This window comes from Dermacentor andersoni, chromosome 3 (assembly GCF_023375885.2).
Source record: "Dermacentor andersoni chromosome 3, qqDerAnde1_hic_scaffold, whole genome shotgun sequence".
NCBI classification, from domain to species: Eukaryota; Metazoa; Arthropoda; class Arachnida; order Ixodida; family Ixodidae; genus Dermacentor; species Dermacentor andersoni.
This window is the reverse complement of record NC_092816.1, coordinates 156759811-156778865: the sequence shown is the minus strand read 5'-3', so window position 1 is coordinate 156778865 and position 19055 is coordinate 156759811. Positions and strand designations below refer to the sequence as shown.

Below are 19055 nucleotides of genomic sequence, written 5' to 3'. Positions count from 1 at the left end.
TGGCGACGAGTACCCATGGATTAGAACCCATGAGTGCGCACACTGGCGACGAGTACCCACGGATCGCCCCACGCCGCCGCGAGCGGCGAAACACCGCCTCCCGTTGCCGCCGCCATGCCGCTGTACGGAAGGCTCGAGCCATTCGAGGGAGATTGGTCCACCTGGTCAATTTACGAGGAACAAGTCCACGTGTTCTTCCGGACAAACAACACACCCCAGGCCAAACAGCGGGACATTTTCCTGGCCAGCTGCGGGACCCGCGTCTTCAGTCTCCTGCTCGACCTTCTCAAGCCAGCCACGCCGCATTTTAAGACGCTGGGTGAGCTGCTCGCCATACTGCGCTCGCATTCCGGGACCGTTTCGTCTGCGGCATTAACAATCCCGCCATGCAGGCGCGACTCCTGGAGCTTCCCGACCCCTTGCTGGACGACGCCGTGAAGGCAGCGCTGGCTATGGAAACTGCCGCCAAGGACGCCGGCGAGATTGCCCGTGCGACTGGCTCACTGGCTCACCACGTCATGGTCGAGGACCCGCCGATTTTCGACATGTGGCACACAGGCCTTGTTCCGTTGTCTGTGCCGCCGTACATGCTGACCGTCGAAATCTGCGGGCACCCCATTTCCATGGAGCAGGACACAGGGGCCAGCGCGTCTGTCATGGCTGGGAAACGGTTCAAGTGTACCTTCCCCGACGTGTTCGTCGAGGCTTCGGGCGTGACGCTGCGCAGCTACCCCGGGTAGCTCTCCCAGGGCCAGGGTCAGGCACAGGTCAGCGTTCGCTTTGGCGACAGGGAGGCAACCCTTCCCCTTTACTTAGCCAAGGGGTCGTCGCCGACGCTGCTGCGCCGAAACTGAATTCATGCACTGGGCGTTTGTCTGCCTCAGCCCCGGCCATATTTCAGAGGGAGATGGGCAACCTCTTCAGGGGCATGAGGCACGTGGCGGTGTATTTGGATGACATCCTGGTTACTGGCAGCGACGACGGGGACCACCTGCAGAACCTGCACAACGTCCTGGCACGGCTGCAGGACGCCGGTCTCAAGCTCAAGCTGTAAAAGTGCGTTTTCCTGGCCCCCGGTGTTGAGTACATGGGGCATGTCATTTCCCAGGCTGGCCTAGCCCCGGCTCCACGCAAAGTCGATGCTGTGCTCAAGGCGCCAAAGCCCCAGAACAAGAAGTAGCTTCAAAGCTACCTCAGCCTCATCAACTTCTACAGGAGTTTCCTGCCGAACCTGTCGGAGCATCTACAGCCGCTCCATCTTTTGCTTCGAGATGGTCAGCAATGGGTCTAGAAGAAGGAGCAGGAACAGGCCTTTCAGCGCAGCAAGGAGCTAATCACCAAGGCTCCAGTGCTAGTACACTTCGATCCTGCCAAGAATGTCGTCCTGACCGTAGATGCGTCGCCGTACGGCGTGGGAGCTGTCCTGGCGCACCGGGACAACTATGGCCAGGAACGCCCTTTGTCGTTTGCTTCTCGTCCGCTTCATGCTGCAGAGCGACGCTACAGCCAGCTTGACAAGGAAGGCCTGGCCCTCATGTTCGGTGTCGAACGCTTCCACCAGTATCTGTGGGGCCGGAAGTTCGAGGCGGTCACGGACCACAAGCCGCTATTGGGGCTGCTGGGACCTGACAAGGCAGTTCCCGTGCAGGCATCACCTCGAGTGGTACGCTGGGTCTTGAGCCTGGCGGCTTACAGTTACCAGCTGGTTTACTGTCCGGGAAAGGACCTGGGACCTGTTGATGCCCTGAGCCGCCTGCCCCTGCCAGAGGTGCCTGATGCTGTTCCGGAACCTGCTGAAGTGTTCCTGCTGGAGCACGCGTACTCGGAGGTGCTCTCCAGGTCTGCAGTATCGCAAGCGACCAGCCGGGACGCAGTATTGTCTCAGGTGGTCAAGGCGGCGTCCAGTGGGGACGAATTGGTTCAGCAGGCCTATAGCCACAAGACCGATGAGCTTGCAGCAGGGCTGCCTACTGTGGGGTTCCAGGGTGGTGATCCCACAGTCTCCAGTCAAGGGTCCTGCAGTTGCTGCACGTGGATCATCCTGGCGTGGAAAAGACCAAGATGGTGGCCCGGTCCCATGTTTGGTGGCCTGGCCTGGACCAGGACATCACTCACGTGGTGCAGAGCTGCCAAATCTGCCAGGAGTATCAGTGGGCCTCACGTCATGTGGAAATCACCCCCTGGCCGTTCCCACAGAGACCCTGGTCCCGTCTGCATGTGGATTTTGGGGGGCCCTTCAAGCGTCATTACTTCCTGGTGGTGGTGGACGCCTTTTCAAAGTGGGTGGAGGTTCTACCTGTCACCACTCCGTCAGCAGGCGCGACCATTGCAGCGCTGCGACAGGTCTTCGCTACCCAGGGGTGGTAGGACGTCATCGTGTCCGACAATGGTCCTGCTTTCGCCAGCACAGAGTACCTGCCCTGGCTGACGAAGAACGGAATCCGCCGGATGATGGTTCCGCCGTACCACCCTGCTTCAGATGGTGCAGCCGAGCGGGTGGTGCAAACCATCAAGGACAAGCTCAAGAAGAGCCAGGCTGGGGATTTCCGAACGCAGATTACCCGGATACTGTTTCAGTACCGGACCACGCCCCACGATGTCACTGGCCGTGCCCCCTGTGAGCTCCTGCTGGGTCGGATGGTCAAGACACCCTTGGACGTCTTGCACCCGCACCTCCGATCCACAGCGCTCCTGAAGCAAAAGCTGGCTGCTGACCGAGGGTGCCGTCCCGGGCCTTTGCCGGAGTCGGGAGCACCAGTTTTCTCCAGGAACTTTCGTCCTGGCCCACCCTGGTCCGCCGGACAGGTGGTGTCTCCTACCAGCGCCTCGTCGCTGCTCGTCCGTATGCCAGACGGGGCCACGTGGCACAGACACGCCGACCATGTTAGGTCTCGCCTCGGGACCTGGCTAGCACCCTCGACTGCCACTTCCGAGTTCCAGCCGGCAGGAGGACTAGCAGCAGTACCAGACGCTTCCAACGGAACACCACCCACCTAGGAGGCGGCAATCGTTGCCAGTGGCGCGGCGCCTGTTGGGCCGGTGTCGAGCCCGTCACCACTCACAAAGCCGACCACTGTGGACCCTCGGATGGAGCGAGGCTGTCTCAGGCAGCACCTGGCGTTGCCACACCCGGCCCGTCAACGCCGGTGCCCAGGCGGAGTACTCGACGGCGGAGGCCACCAGACCGTTACTCGCTTGGGTAGCAGGCACCGTCGACCCAGCTAGGTCGGAGTCAGAGCCTTAAGCTCTGAACATGGACGTTTGTTTCTTTTATTTAACAAACAAACTGGGGGTAAGGGGGTGTAACAAGCATGTGACGCCCCCTCGGGCATAATCTTCGTTGGCCCGCCAGGCTCGGTGGCCTGCCAGACTCGGTAAGCAACATTGGTCACCGCATCCAATAGACATCGGCGAGCACAGCTGCTTGGCGGTCAGTCATCGTTCGTCACCACTGCGCTGCGGAGCATCCCTCTAGCGGAGGGTGCATCGAGCCCTCCCTCGTACACGAACCCGGGCGGATCGTGACACACCCTTTGGAGTGTATATTTGTCCCACAACAATAACCGCCATCTGCCTTGTTTGCATTTCCGTTCTTCAAAATGCTGCGCTCGCCACTTTCCTGTCGAGAATGCTCTGTTGTGCTGATAAAACGCATGCACTTCGTAACTTGGAAGTACCGGGCTCACAGCTTTAAAGAAAGGAAATGCAGGCAAGACAGACGACGATTATTGTTGTGGGACAAGATATGCCCCAAAGGGTGCAAACGTTTTGAGAGTGCACTTCGAATCGTGAAATTTTAATCCAAGCGAATGGAATAGCATAATATTCGATCGAATATTCGCACAAGCCTAACCTCAATAATTGAATCTAACAACTTTTCTACACATAGTTTTGGTTTTGCCTCTACTATGTTCTGACGTCACGACACACTATATGATCACGTCAAAGCAGGACATTTCTATACTCGCTCAGTCGTCTGCTATGCTCTCATATCAGTCCTCACGAGCATATGAAGCTACCAAGCGAGTCAGAGAGAGTGTCAAAACATCGCATTGTTGTGCTCCCACGTGACGAAATGCTGCGTCATGACGTCAGAACACGTACATTACCCTTCTGGGAAACGAGACAAAAAATGGCTGTAGAAAAGCTATTATACTAAATTAGTCGTGCCACTCTGAGGCTTGTCATTATTATTTCTAGGGTTTAGAGGTCTAGAACTTTCATTTAATACAAAAAAAGAAATTAATGGTCAAAAATGTCATGTCATATGGACCATACAGTAGTCAAAGAAAAGTGCACAGGCTAAGCACACACATGCAAAAGTAGAGCAATGCAGCACACAGTAATCCATCCAACCTTTTTATTTATGGAAAGTCCTATAACATGAAAGCCAGCATCTAGCATCCTTGATATGGCATCACTTGTAAATTGTCTCCTCTGCATTTTCATGATGCGAGCAGATCCTCGCCGCAACGAACAGGTAGTCACTCAACCTGTAAGTCATTTAGAGACATAAAGTGAATGTAAAATGCTTGTGGATTGACGACCAGCAGCTTCATGGCACAAGATGGCATGAAACAATAGACCGGTGGAGCGCTAGCACCGTTACTAGGCAGTAAATTGTGTTTGCACAAGCCAGAGTTAAAAGGGCACTGCAACCATTTTTGAATAGGGTAAAAAAAGAATGTTTGTGATCTGTAGACAATGCTGCCATGATCGTGTAAGCCAACTATTATTTGCAGCAGGGAGCCCACAATTTCAGATAAAAGATTACTCCCTCTCTGCTATGGCTTTCCAGGCCCCCCTGTTTTACGCCATGCCTGTGACATGAGAGACCCGCGTGGGAGCACACAGACACCAGCCATTGAGTGATTGTTCGTGCTTGCGAATTACTCTCAAGCAAATGCTTGTACACATGTGCGCCTCTCTCCAATCGTCTAGCAAATGGTGAAGCAGCACAGTTTACGTGCCTTGCCCATCCTGTCATCGTTCCTTTGTTGCTTTCCGGCACCTTTGTCAGGTGCCAACATTGAAGGGTTGCTACAAGTGCACCGTCTAAAGAATAAATCATAAGGAAGGAACAGGGCCTTGCCATCGGCACCGTCTCAGCTGAGAGGAAAGATTGCGTTGAAAAGAAATAGGGGAGGTAAGCATTACAGTCTTTTTTAGTATCCCTATTATTAGGTACTCTTCAAAAGTATCTGATAGGATGCATTCGCTGGAAGACATTGTACTCACTCCAGTGTGCTCACAGTTTTGACAGAAAGGTGTTCCAGGGCTCCTTTGAGGAAGTGTCAGTCACAATGGAGAGTACTCAGCAGGCGTGCAATAATTCAAGGCCAAATTTGAATTTCGTTGAAATCAGACAAATCTCAGGTTTTTGCCTGGCCCATTATGTTACCATAGCATGTTAGAGCCATTTGGTACAAGCAAATTAAGAAGGCGTACAGTTGGTTCAAGCTATATTGGTGTTCCAGAACAGAGAAATACGGCTATAAAATGGCGTATTAAAGAAGATTGAAAGACATGGGTAGTCATATGTGCCTACATTGGGCATTCAGGTAGCACAGAGTTATTGGGGTTGAATAGCTGCTCCGTTTTTACATCTGTACAAACATAACAAGGTGTCTGTATATCTATTTATGCAATAACCTAGAATCCTATTCCAGATCACATTTTACTTGACTGTGGATAATTCAGACCTTCTGACAGTTCAAATGAAAAATCTGTAGTGACTATGACTTTGAATTAACATGAATCAACTGAAGTATAGTTAAAGGGGCACAAGCTGCAAAAGTCTCTGTGAAAGCATCTTGTCAACAGAAAAACTGGATTGCTCTCACCACTACACACAGTTGGGGAGCCTTGTTTCTTGTATACTATGAACAAATCTTTGTTTGAAAGTTCAGTGTACCACTTTTTAAGCCGGGCAGGCCTTTTGTTTTCAAATAATCTGTGGTCACAAAACCTCACATATTACGAAAACTAGGAGTGTGTAAATGCAAATAATATTGAATCACAATGTTCGGCCACGTCCCAGAACGTTTACAAATTAGCAGCTTTTCATGTACATTGCTCTATGTTGCTACTGTTGGACACTTCTTTGCACATTTTTACGTGCTTCAGTAATGTGTGGGCACACACGAGTATGCGATTGCAATCAATTTCACTTTGCATCTATATATGGGCCATTTTTGAAGAATATTGTCACGATAGCGAAACATCAAATAAAATTACAAAAGAAAAAAATTCAAACCAAAAAACTGAATCATCTAAGAGAAATTTTCATGAGTGACCCTTGTGTCATGCATTCATCCAAACAGAAATTTATTTTCATTAGCAGTAGATTGTTATTAACAGTACATATTTTATCTGAAACACTAACTGCATTAAGAACATTGTTTCATAACTTGTGTGGTTATATAACCTCTTTGTGTTCTTGTTTAACACAACACCATAGGATGTAATGAGTCGAGCATTGCTATTTAAGCATTGTTCTACATTACAGATTAGCCACTTAGAAGTCGACATAAAAGCTTAGCGCCTTTTCTATCCTATCCCATTTTCTAGCTTTGTATCATAGAATGAGATGGATTATGTGCTACTTCACTCCTTAAACCTCATTTCATCTCAAATGAATAAAAAATAAATAAATGTAGCATGCCATGCACTCACCTGTTTATATATTTCATCACAACTTCATCCACCTCATTTTCCAAGAAAAGCGTAGTCACCCTGGAAAAAAAGAGACATCCAGTCATGATGAATGCATGATAGCTTTCACATTAATGTTAAGCTGTCTGAAATAAAATTAAGCGATTGGGGGTTTAATGCCCCGAAACAGTGCAGTGGGTTATGAGGGAAGCCACAGCAGGGAGTGTCCCAAATTAATTTTGACGACATGGGGTTTCTAAATATTCACCTAAATATCTAAGCACACAAGCCCACATTATAATGCAGCCACAGTGACGAGAATTGAACCCTCGACCTCGTGCTCAGCTGCAGAATGCCACAGCCACTGAGCCATGACGGTGGGTCTGAATTGAACATGACTTTGTGAACCATGAACTGAACTGTCACTAGCTCATGCGTACACCAACACATGTTCAGTTCGTCAAATCTGTCACCCCAAGCCAGTCAATAACCATAATCATTAGAAAACAATACTGTGCCAAATGGCACAGATCGAGTGTCAGGTACTCGATGAATGCCTCTGCTAGATTTTTTCTTTGATTTCTTGACAAAACAAAGATGGCCACAACAACTGCACCACTAATAAATGAGCGCAACCTTTTCAAAGCCATGGTGCACAAACTAAGGTGTGCTTTTCACCGGTTCATACATCCCCGGGAAACACAATCTTTCGGCAACAATTTTCAGTACATCGCCACACAGTGATCAGATTATGTGTTTTCCAGCCCATAGATCCCGTGTAAACAGGAAAGGGTGGGAAGCGCACGCGTTTGAGAACAGTGTACCTGCCCTCTACAGCAGCTTCCCCACAATACTCAACTGCCCATCTCACGTGAAAATGCTGGAGTGCACTCAGTTTCTTATTCCAGCACCAGCAAATCTTCTCCTGGGTCATTGCACACTGCATTCACAGCTATCGCCGCCAACCCTATTGTGATAAACATCTTCACTTGTCTGTTTCATAGCCCGTGGGGAGATATAGTGCCACTGAAAGCACACTGTATGCATTTAATAGATAATAACCAAAACATGTCGCCTTTCCCTGCTGCAGACAACGCAATGTGAGCATCATGTTTCACTCTGGCGGCGTCGTACGTATTCCAGAATCGCCCGCCAGCTCGAGTTCATTTCAGTTTCCCGTCCCCGTCTTAAAACACCATGCAATAGGAAAACGACCACATCCATCTCAGGTCACTTGGGCGCTATCAACTCGACATGCGTCTGCATTTCGCGCCATAATGATTTGCGCCAAGTAGGCACATAAAAAATTCCCACCAAAATGCCCCGCTTGAAGAAGCTTCTGACTCGGGCCCATCTGAGGACCGCGAGCGTAAGCTTGCCAAGCCACAAAAATGACAACGCACATCTCAAGCCGCTTGGGCCCTCCACTAGCTCGGTGTGCCTCATGCTGCAATGATTCACACAACGCTTCGCGTTGCATAAATGTTCTTACGTAGATGTTACGTAGATACGTTCTTCCGGTTAGCACGTTTTCTTTTTTTCAAACTTTCTTTTTCCAAAATGTATGACTGAGGTTCCACTGCATTAGTTACACACTGACATTTTATATTTACATCAATATTTGCTATATTCATGTTCAATATATCAAGGCTTGACTGTACATGTAGATAAAGCACTGACACAAGTTTATAAAGAGCCTAAATGCCATCGAAAATCAATCCCCATCACAACGATGTAATTTAGCCAGCCTCTGCCAGCGCAATGCAATAGGAAGCAACAAAGACCTAAGATCACTGCTTGCAGCGAAGAGAAAGGTGACCACAGGTAAAAAAACTAAAACATTTTTACACCTGTGCCCTATGATCAGATACGCTTGGCTCAGAAGCAAAAGACAGTATGGTACCTTCGTTCAGCACGCCGGCAGACAGAGCGGGCTATGTGGAGGGCAGCACCAGCTGGACTTCCGGACTTAAAAGAGAATAAATAACAAATCTATATTATAGATTATAATATAATATAATATAATAATTAATCTATATATCCCTCTGCTCATGCAAGCACAACTCATTCAGCCATCATTAGTCTAGGTTATCACTAAACACAAAGTTGCTTGTGCATTTGTGCATGTAGAGTCTGGTACACTGTTAAACGGAACACTGCAACGTGCATCTGTAACTTTGTTGGAGCTGTAAGTGCAAGCGCCAGCTGAAGCTTTGTCGACATACTGCACCAGTTCTGTAGAAAAGTGCCAGCACCATCAATCACATTATCCGATTCAAAACTGGTCCAATGTATACTGCCAGGTTGAAAAATTCACATATGCACTACAACTACGTGTTCCCTTTAAGAGTAGCCCGCATTGTACATTGAAGACATTTAGTAACATCCTAATGGTGCTCACTTGCCAATCTGATTCGCAGTGCGCATCTGCTGTACAATGTAGAGGACAGTTTTGAGTAAGTACAGAGGCTCACCAAGGAGCTGAGATTTGTGGTTTTGAAAGCATTCCAAAGGCCATGCAAAACCTGAGAGCTCATCAAAACCTTCAGGTTTCCACACATATGAGAATGTATACTTTGTTTCACGCTTAGAAGGCAGTGATGTAGAATGTATGAAAGTGGTGCAGCCATAGAAGTCCCGCTCCACGCATTTTGCAGCACGCTTGTTGTTTATCTGCAACACTTTCTATGAAATGTACCTACTTTACATATAAGGAGGTTGTTTATATTTCAAGTAAAACATTTAATATGTAGAACACTGCATTCTCTATAGCCCGCACTTTTTAAGTTGCAATATTTTGCAACTCAGCAACAAGATTTTTGCATTTTGTCTCAGTTAAGATTTTTTTTCTGTGCGAAACAAGAATGTATATGGGAAAACTAGTTTCGATTCCATTGTTTCGAAGGGTTTTTCTGCAAAATATAACAATGTTAGTTAAAACAAAAATATTCGAGACCCTCTTCGCGACTGTCCACATCTGAACACACCCTGCTGAGTCCTCCAATGCAGTCGCATAATCGTGCTTTCCCACTGGGCTGGTGAATTGGTCATATAAATGGGGACCATTTCAGATAGCAGCTGCAATTAGAGAGTAGTGCCAGAAGTAGTTTTCCCAGGCCCGCCTTAGACAGCTAGCCGCACGCACTCTCATGTGCTTGCTATAACGGTACTGTAAAAAAATACAGATAGAAGAGCCCTGAAGTCCCAAGCTTAACTCGTTTCGTAGCTCAGAAGAAGGAAGAAAGACACAACCTGAGTCACTTTTATTTTACTAGCACAAGAACAACGAACTCGGAATGCAATATGAATGTAATTTCTATTTTAATATTAGAACTACACAGATCACAGGGATGATGATACAGAGTTCCAAAAATAGGCTCAATTTTTCTGATTAAAATAAAATAATGTGACATGTTTTTGCATGAATAGACTTATCAGTCCTGTGAGGGCACATTGTAAATATTTAATGAAAATCGGCTAACACGTTTTTTTTTTCTTTAAATGCCCTTCAAATTGGCCAAGTTCTATTACTTTTGCAATTTTGGTGTTTTGGGAATTTTATTACGAAATAAATGCATAATGTAGCTGCACATTTTTTGCTGTAATTTGAAAGCAAGTATATGAAAATTCATCAGAAAATTTTTGAGCTTCGTTACCTTAGCTAAAATGGCCCGACAAAGCCACTTATCTCAGGGTCAGTGAGAGCCGCTTGCTCAAAAAGCAAAGTTTGCCACTCTTTCAAAAAAAAAGAAAAAGTACTGTGGGCAACCAAAGCCTCAGTTTCCTTGTGCCAGTAGTTCTAATAGTTTAGATTTAATTTAAAAATGTTGGCCGTGTACAATGTTTTAGTTTTACAATGATAGGTCTTCAAACTCGTAAAATCTACAAGTTGCAAAAATGCTCTTCACTCTAAGTGAATTACAATTATTTTTCTCAAAATATGCACTGCGTCTCGTAAAACAAAGGTTGAGTCTTTTCTACAGAGACATTTGTCCACCTCACACAAAATTTTTGCTGTAAACAAGAAATAGTCGGAACCCCCATAAGTATGTCCATATGAGTGAGGACAAACTTATGGGCAGTTCCGACTATTCCTTGCAAAATTTTTTTACATGTAAAACATACCAGGAAGCGAGGAGCTGCACACTATTTGGATACTACCAAGACATCGCAGTGTTTAAACTAGAAAGTTTTAACGGCCTTTTTTTTTTCTTGCACTATGCACTTCGGCAAGAGTATTAGCCACCCCAGAGAACAGTGAAACAAAGAAAGAAAATGGGGGCAAACTGATATGCACCGCGCATCCCGTCACTTTTACTGCACTTCAAGGCTGTATTCTGTCCTTCCACTTAAACTCGTGTTGTGAAGCAGGAACTTCAAATGACTTTTACTGGCTATTCCTATTAATCAACTACCTTGGCCATGCTCCCCACAGCCATTTCTGTCAAAAATGGTTGCCCTTCTCCAATAATTTGCGCAGATGATCATGGCAAATTTTTCAAATATATTTTATATATATAATATATACATAATATATACATATTTTATATAATTAACACAGAAGACTCGAGGTCCGTGCAGAGAGAGCATAAATCAAAGGGACAAGGCACACACAAGAACATGCAAACACAGCGTGTGAAACATGTGCAAAAGCAATCATCACTGAGCAACGTGATTTAATGACAAGAATAAACAATTCTAATTAGCAGTGGCTCACAGGAAATCAAAGTGTACTTAAATACACTGCCATTTGGCCAAATGAGTGGTTTGAGCATTACATCAACGATGTTAACTCTGTCTTGTCATTAGTGGCATTAAAAAGGTGATAGATTGAGCAGTGGTCAGAGATACAGCAGAGAGCCCTGGTTTCCTTTTGCAAAACCCAAGTGACTGAATGTTGCTAAGATCTCATTAATTTACTGCAGAGCCAATGGGCAAAAGATTACGCTGATTAGCATTGCTGATCATGATATACAGCAAGACATTCATCACTTATGTGAAGTAGAAGATTGCCATCAGCCTTCGCACATCATTATGGTATTCATTGCAGAGCTTCTCGCCAACAGGCTGCCATATTTCATGCATAAAGTGCGCCACAAATGAAATCTGAAGAGCGAAGAGAGCGATCTCACGGGAAGGATGAAGTTCTTGAGTGGTGGCAAGTTCTCAGAATGTGAATCAATCCACTGCTCCAGCTCCTTAATGTGCTCAGCCGGAAACTCAGTCTTGACTGTAATGTAATATAAAACATGTAAAAACGAGCCAATCAAATGGAAAATTTTATGCTTCCCAGTTTTTGCACTTATACTTTCTCAGTAGACTGTCTCATTACTTATAGCATTCCTTCTTAAACTTGCTGCAATATTGTTGTAAAAGAAATAAGAATTCCTGAACCACTTTTACTATTATTGCAGGGTGTTCCAATGAAGTCTTTAACTAATACATTATTAGAAAGAGGCTCTTTCTTCTTTTTAAATAAAGTCATTCTTCCTTCATACTAACAGTGTCAATGCCAGCGGATGTTGGAGAATGAGCCTAATTAACTCTGTAGCTACTTGATATTGCTGCCTCATTGCAACTGTAAAATTGAAGCAAGCTTCCCATGTGCGTGCCATAAGTTGACACTTAAATCTAGAAAAACGAAACTGCCCTTGGAGTTGCAGCCATGACAAAATGTGGCTGTCCGGCCACAAGCAGGCACGCTTTGAAGCAAACGCCACTGCTCTCCGTTCATTCATGAATCGGCTCTTTACATATTGAAAGACACCGGTGAGACAACACTAAACTTCTATGACATACATTACGGGAGAACTCAGTCAGCAACACTAATGTGTCAGTAAGCCATTAATGTGTGCTGTGTTGCCAGTAACGGGACATCAATGGTGCTGAAGACAGTAGTGCTGCCCTATAAGAGCTCTGGCTTTGAAATATTTAGGACAATCTTTAACACTTCCATTTCTGTGTCTGATTTTTGCAATCGAACATCGACTTTTCTATGAAACTGCATTGGTATGACCACACCAGTAACTTATAAAGTAGCTTAGAACACATTCTGTGCGACTGTCCTGAATATAATGTTCAGAGACAGTCCCTGGCATCCATTCTAGCGCACCTTGACAATAGATCATTGTCAGTTGAAACAATTTTCCCATGTCGCCGACAGAAGACATCGCAGCTGAAGGCGACGAAGGGACTACTTCAGTTTATGAAGGAGACAGGCTTGGACAAGCGGCTGTGACAGTGATGTCACGTACCATGCACGAGTGCTAGACTGTAGCTGACGATGTGTGTGCTGTGCTATGTGCTCTCTCCCTCCTCCCCATCTTTCATCCCTCCCATCTCGCTCCCATGAGTAGGGTAGCAAACCGGTTGAGCTAAACTTTAACCTCCCTGCCTTTCCTTCTCCACTTTTTCATTCCTTCCTTCCTATAAAGTAGCTTAAAGAGCCTTTATAGACTAATGTCTCTAGTTCAAACTGCGCCAAAAAGCTGCAGCACACTGTAATCTTATTGCATATGTTCGACTTAAACGCAATTCTCCGGGAATGCACACAAACTGACCTCTCTGTCCCTCCGACGCCGATGACTTCGGCGTTGCGATGGAAGCCTGGAGGTCTTGAAGTAAGCACTGAACCTGCGGTGATTATTGAGCACTGTGAATTGCTATTCCATTGCCAAAGCTGAAACTGCAGACAGAAGACATTACGGCAGCCAGAGCAACACAAAGATAACGCTGTTTCTACTCCTGCCTGCTTCATTTTAATTGTACAGGAATTGGACAATTCAGATGATGAGGAAATAGTTTGAATTCCCAGAGTGTACTGACTGCAAAACTTCTGTCACCTGCTGTGCATCAGCGACTGATATTCGTGCACAGCACATTAACTGATGAAGTATAGGTATATCCCGCTTCTCTTTCTCTTTACACTTGCTTATGCACAAGCGCATTAATAAATGCACAGATATGAAACACTAACATTGGCTAGTGCTTCGTGTCTGTGCTTTTATTAATGCGCCAGTGCGTAAGCAAGTATGCAGAGCCACTAATTAGCCCCCTTCAATAAAATTATTTCTGGTGTTTTACGTGCCAAAATCAGGGTATGATTAAAAATTAGCCTCTTTCATAGCCCTCTTGAATCTTCCTCTTTGTATGGTGCTTATACTGGGTGCAGCGTGTAACTTGTACCAAGGTTTAAAAATCTACCATCGCCACGCTGCTGCACAGAACCAAGGTAACGCTCTTTCCTTATGCTTAGAGCAAGTCAGGCTATAAGCACAGTAGCATTAAGGGCGCCGTGTCACAAAAAAATCAGATGTCGGCATCGGACGTCTCTTGGCAAAAAATCATGCCAAACCACAACCACGCAGGCCCTCCGCGTGGCGCAGAGGCGTTACTGAACTAATTGAATTCCTCAAAGTAAAATTTGTCAGAAAAATCATAAAGTACAACCTAAACACAACCCACAGACATGGTAACATGAGAGTTTAATTTGAATACTCCAGAAAACACAATTCTGTTACCAGAAACTCAAACACAAACCCCTTTCTCAAGCAGCGCAGCCCGCTCGGTTTCTTGCAACAACACCATCGTGCTCACCTCCTAGCATCCGCAAGAGAGCTGTGGTTGTCGGGAAGCGCGACAAGCAGCCAGGGATCTTTGAAATCTATTGCGTTGCACTCTTGAAGGCGAACCTTAAGAGACCTCCAAATTTTTATTGCATTTTGCTTAATTGCATAACTGGAGAATATTAATTAACCAACTTCTCAAGTAGTATATTTAGAGCCAAAGTGTGCAAGAGAAGGCCATAGACCGTCTGTCTGCTGCTTGACACGCGTTACAGGAAAGCTTTCGTTTTCGTGCACAAAAGAAAGCCAGTGAAATGCGAAATAGTGCCACACGACAGATGATCGCATGCCATGACAGTGGCCCTCTAACACATACAGTGCATGCACAAGGCCCTATTCCAGCCAGAAGCAGCAGGCTGCACACATTGATGACGCCCGACCACGTTATTCGGGCCTGCCACTGGCATCGCATTTGTTCTGTGTGAGAGCCACGTGAAGATTCACGATGTCAATAAGTGGTGGGTGGCAACCAAGTAAAGGTGATTAAGCACTCTTTTTTATTAACCCACTAAGATGCCTAGAGACCCACGCAACGAAAACTGCAAGCGGAGTTCACAAAATCACAGGCAGTGTCATCAATGTGTGCGTCCTGTCATTTCTGGCACGGTTTCGTTGCACGCACGAAAACAACACCGTCACGATGCACTAGCCCCTAGTCGAGGGCTTTCTTTTGAGCATTGAAAAATCTTTCATGCGAACATATTAAACAGCAGACAGCTGGAGTGGCTATCTTTTTTTAATTATTATTCTTTACGACTTTCTCATTGACACATTTGCTGTGAATACAATACTTGAGAAGTTGGTCGAATAACATTATCTCGTTATGTAATTAGGCAAGATAAGAAAAATTGTGTGACTACCTCCAATCAAAGAGAAGCAGCATTACTTCAGTTCTGTCCAGCTACGTTGTATATCTTTGTAACCCTTGGCACAAGTTGCATGGGAAATCCTGTATAAGTTTACATGATTAATAATAATAATGATGATGATGATGTGTATGCAGTACAATGAAGGTGTGAGTACACATTTCTAACTAGTGAAGAAAATCCCAAGTGCACAACATTGGAATTTCTCTTATTAACATATCACTTCCAACTTGGTGATCAGTGACACCACCTGCTACATTATCAAGAATCTCCATGCAATGGTGACAGGTGGTGTACTCTTGTATGTTCAGAGTAAAATTTGGTCGCACACACTTTTAAACTGGTGCTAAACCTTCGACAGAGTGCACAACATGTCGTCTATATAGCTCATAAATAGTGGTGAGCAACCGAATTACTGACCATCTACTTTGCAACTCTGCTTAACGTTTCATTGACAGAGTATATATAATATAGTATCTGGCGATCTCAGTTTGCTTCCAACCAACATAGATTTTTTTTTTAAGCCTTTGATGAACCTGCTTTGTTGGGCACATTTTGGAGTTGTCAGCAAGGCTTTTCGTGAACTGAGCTCGTAGTGCAGTTTCCTAGTCACTACTGAATGGAACAGGCAGCACTTTGAACTTTGGTGGACACCTCTACGCTCTGACCTAAACGCCAGCAGAAGAAACATCAGGAAGGAGATCAAGGTGTGGTGCAAGCGGTGAGAAAAGGTCGTGCGTGCAATCCTGCGCTTAAGCGCTATCATATAGAACTGAAAATGTGTGTTGACGTGCAGTAACTATATCATTTTGTAATAAATGATCCCATTGCAGATTTCCTCTTGAACACTTTTTAGTGACTGTTGTAGTAGTCCATTTTGCGACTTGTCCATAAGGTGGTGCGGTGTTCGTAACACGGTTAATGAAGCTTGTCTTACACTGTACAGTTATGCGTCCTTGTGACGTTTTGTGTAAAAACTTCGCAAGGCGCAGTTTATAGCTAGCTGGGGACCTAAAGCTAGAAGGGTCACTGCGGCACCGCTCTGGCGCAGAAAGTGAGGAGGCCGTTGAAGTGGTCAAGCCCCTCACCCATTTGAGCTGCTCGCCGACCTCCGGGTGGTGCAGGACCGAGCGGACGTAGCCGATGTGCGAGTTCAGCTCGTCCGTGGCGCCCAAGGCCTCGAAGACGGCGTCGTCCTTGCGTCGCCGCTGACCCGTGTACGTTGCCGACGTGCCTGGCACGGCACAGAGTCCACTATTGTAAGCATACAACATTTGCAAACGCCAGGCATTTCAACTACTTCAATTCGCAAGCTTCAGCTGCGACAGTTACAAATTAACTAACTACAAGTAGGCATATACAGACAAGCAAACGTTTTAGAGGGCCAGTCACGCTAGCTAATACCACATGAATCAATTCGCTCCGACTTAGTGTGTGTGCGTGCGTGTGATCTGCCCAGGAAATGCGTTGCTTCGGAATATACGAAAAAAAAAAATCATCCAGTTGATAGAGCCGGCATGCCATTAGGAGAACTATTGTGCATATATTATTAGTAGAATTGTGCCACAGTATATCTGTTTAATTATGGAACAACGTAGGTCAAACACGTTAATTAGGATGAAAATGCGTACCCAACTTCATTAACCGCTTCACAAAGGCGTCAACTGCACACATGCTGTGCATGATATTGAGCGTAACAGGCGAGTTGCAGTGCGTTGGGGTACGATTTCAGGCCCGCACACTTACCTTTGTCACCAGTGCGAGTGTAAATCTTCGTATGGCGGGAGTCGCCAGAACTGCATGGTGAAACGCAAATACTATGAGCACACCACCGACGCCGTATTAGCGCTTTGTTCTAACGCAAAACTGAAAAGTTTGAGATGTCACCTTATGAGACGCGTACTGATAACCCTCGAGACAATGAGAGATCGAGCGATGCAGCGCAAAGTAGACATTTCTCCCAATAAATGTTTAATTCGTAGAACGAAACAACTTGTTGATTTACAGTAGCAGACCAAAAGAGCGCGTAGGCTTGGATTGGTTTGGTAACATCTTCAACTTTTGATTTCAAAATCGTTATGTTTACAAATTAATAAAGTTGCATAATATGTGGCACCAATATGCACGTTAAAGCAATGACATGATATATTTAGTACATAATTTGCAGTGAAAACAAAAGGTTTTGTGCGCTTTTGCAGTGCCCCAGATCATTCGGACGCCGGCCAGCGCCATTGCGTACGCCTCGTCTGCTAGCCTTCAGACATGGCGGAACATTCGACGTGTTTGCGCTTTTAGAAAGCGGCAGCGCGTTTACCGCCAGAGAAGGCTTTCTACGCTTTGTAAAGCGGATCTAGGCGACCGCGTAACGCATCTAAACCTCGCATACTGCATCGCGGTTCGCTGCTTCGCGTACTTACCGCGCCATGAAGAGAGACGTGCTGCTGATGCACGAACGGAGTGTGTTCCGTACGCCGCCGGACTTTACTGTTCTGGCCGAGAAGTACTTCGATTTCTCGCAGCACGTCACCTACAACACCCTGGGCAAAGCCAAGCTCGACTTCAAGGATGCGGATTCTCAGCGCGCCCTCTCCAAAACGCTGCTGAAGCACTTCTTCGACCTGGACGTGCGGTTGCCGCCGGGTCGACTGGTGCCGGCCGTGCCGCAGCGCCTTAACTACCTGCTCTGGGTCCAGGACCTGGTGGAGAAAGTCTTGAACAGGAACGATAACGTCGTGGCCCTCGATGTCGGTGAGCAGGGTTGACGCGACTCTCCCAGGTGCGGCCACCTGTTGACACGTACCCCTCCACCGCGTAAATGCGCGTCAGTGCGGGAAAAATCCGCTTTCATCAATTAAACACTGCCCTCTCGTCTTGCGATCCTAAAGTTGGGGTTCTTTTTTTATACTGATTTCGCGTCGTGAAGCCAATTTCACTAGCTCTGTCCACTCTAAAATGATCCTAGCGTACGCAGCGCGGTGGGGCGCCTCTCGACATCTACGCAACGCGATCATCTGGGGTTGTGCATCCATGGCGCAGTGCCGCAGTTCTGACCGTAGAGGAACGGGCGATTGTTCTCGCAGTTCCGGTTCCGAACGCTGTGCCAGCGACTCAGCGTTCCTGCTGCTATGTCAAGTTAGCACGGAGCGACTGACAGCACGAGCTTTCCCCGCGTTCTTGCTGCACATCAAATATCTCGCCTTTCGCTTCGTTGTACGTGAACAGTGAAGAGTGCGTGTGACATCTTACTTAAAAAAATGCACTAATTTTTCTCTGCCGCCGGACAATCCGAAGGCAGTTGTCAGATGTAATATACATTAAAGAAAAAGAAATGCTTAATAAATTGGCGCTGGGTGTTAGGTCACGAACGAGCGATCGGTATCTTGCACTTAAGTCGGTTTTCCACACAGTGGTGTGCTAGGGTAGGCACACAGCGTAACTAGGAGCAATAGGTGTTATCCTGTGTGAACTGTGGTACTTTTAACGCCACAGGTTACAAAGTGGCGAAGCGAAACGCATTAGTAGTGAGTTCAGGTCCTCCCAGAAAGACATTCACTGGGCTTCAGCCGAAAGTGTGCTGCAGAGACCCGAGACCCACAAGGTGGAAGAAGTTTCATTGTGGGAGATTCTGGCATCCGCCTGGCTTTTCCGGGACGTTTGATAAGGACGTCAGGGTTGCCGAGCATCACAGGGAACTTGGCACTGCAAGTTCTAAGCAATTTACTTCCAACTTTCAGAGTTTTGAGTCTCTATCTCTCCATCAGCATGCAACATATAAGAAAGGAGCTAAAAATCAAATTGTTCAACAATGGTTGGCAATTTACGCCTCCTTCAGTGCCACTGCTAATTAACAGGGTATAATGACTGGCCAGCAACGCTCCGCCGAGCACGTGTTCCTCTTAATTTGTCAATA

General features: G+C 46.3%; 2 protein-coding genes across 3 annotated transcripts in view; one reads left to right on the top strand and one right to left on the bottom strand.

Moving 5' to 3' along the window:
- Window positions 1-4346: 4346 nt before the first annotated feature.
- Window positions 4347-17646, bottom strand: LOC126524572 (corrinoid adenosyltransferase MMAB-like). 2 transcript variants are annotated; one of them, XM_050172877.3, is made up of 8 exons: window positions 17033-17268; window positions 16892-16941; window positions 16234-16379; window positions 13215-13287; window positions 11787-11884; window positions 8558-8622; window positions 6676-6735; window positions 4347-4493 (listed from the first exon to the last, which is right to left on the bottom strand). In XM_050172877.3, the coding sequence occupies exons 1-8, from the start codon at window positions 17098-17100 to the stop codon at window positions 4418-4420; spliced, it is 636 nt and encodes a 211-aa protein (XP_050028834.1). In that variant the 5' UTR covers window positions 17101-17268; the 3' UTR covers window positions 4347-4417. The 2 variants fall into 2 exon arrangements, with proteins under 2 accessions (XP_050028834.1, XP_054923352.1); XM_055067377.2 differs by lacking the exons at window positions 16892-16941; window positions 17033-17268 and adding an exon at window positions 17563-17646 and having other exon boundaries at window positions 16234-16399.
- The window catches only part of LOC126524230 (RNA N(6)-adenosine-methyltransferase mettl16), a 47973-nt gene continuing 46486 nt past the window's right edge, over window positions 17569-19055 (top strand). The window contains exon 1 of the mRNA XM_050172564.3: window positions 17569-17893. Coding sequence (XP_050028521.1) covers window positions 17569-17893 — 325 coding nt within the window. The remainder of the gene's footprint in view (window positions 17894-19055) is intronic.

Coding starts and splice junctions, on each gene's coding strand:
- LOC126524572 (XM_050172877.3), bottom strand. CDS start 17,100: ATGTCTACTTTGCGCTGCATCGCTCGATCTCTCATTGTCTCGAGGGTT. Junction 16,380..16,891: donor CACTCGCACTGGTGACAAAG/GTAAGTGTGCGG, acceptor GTGCCGTGCCAG/GCACGTCGGCAACGTACACG. Junction 13,288..16,233: donor TCGGCGAGCAGCTCAAATGG/GTGAGGGGCTTG, acceptor TAATCACCGCAG/GTTCAGTGCTTACTTCAAGA.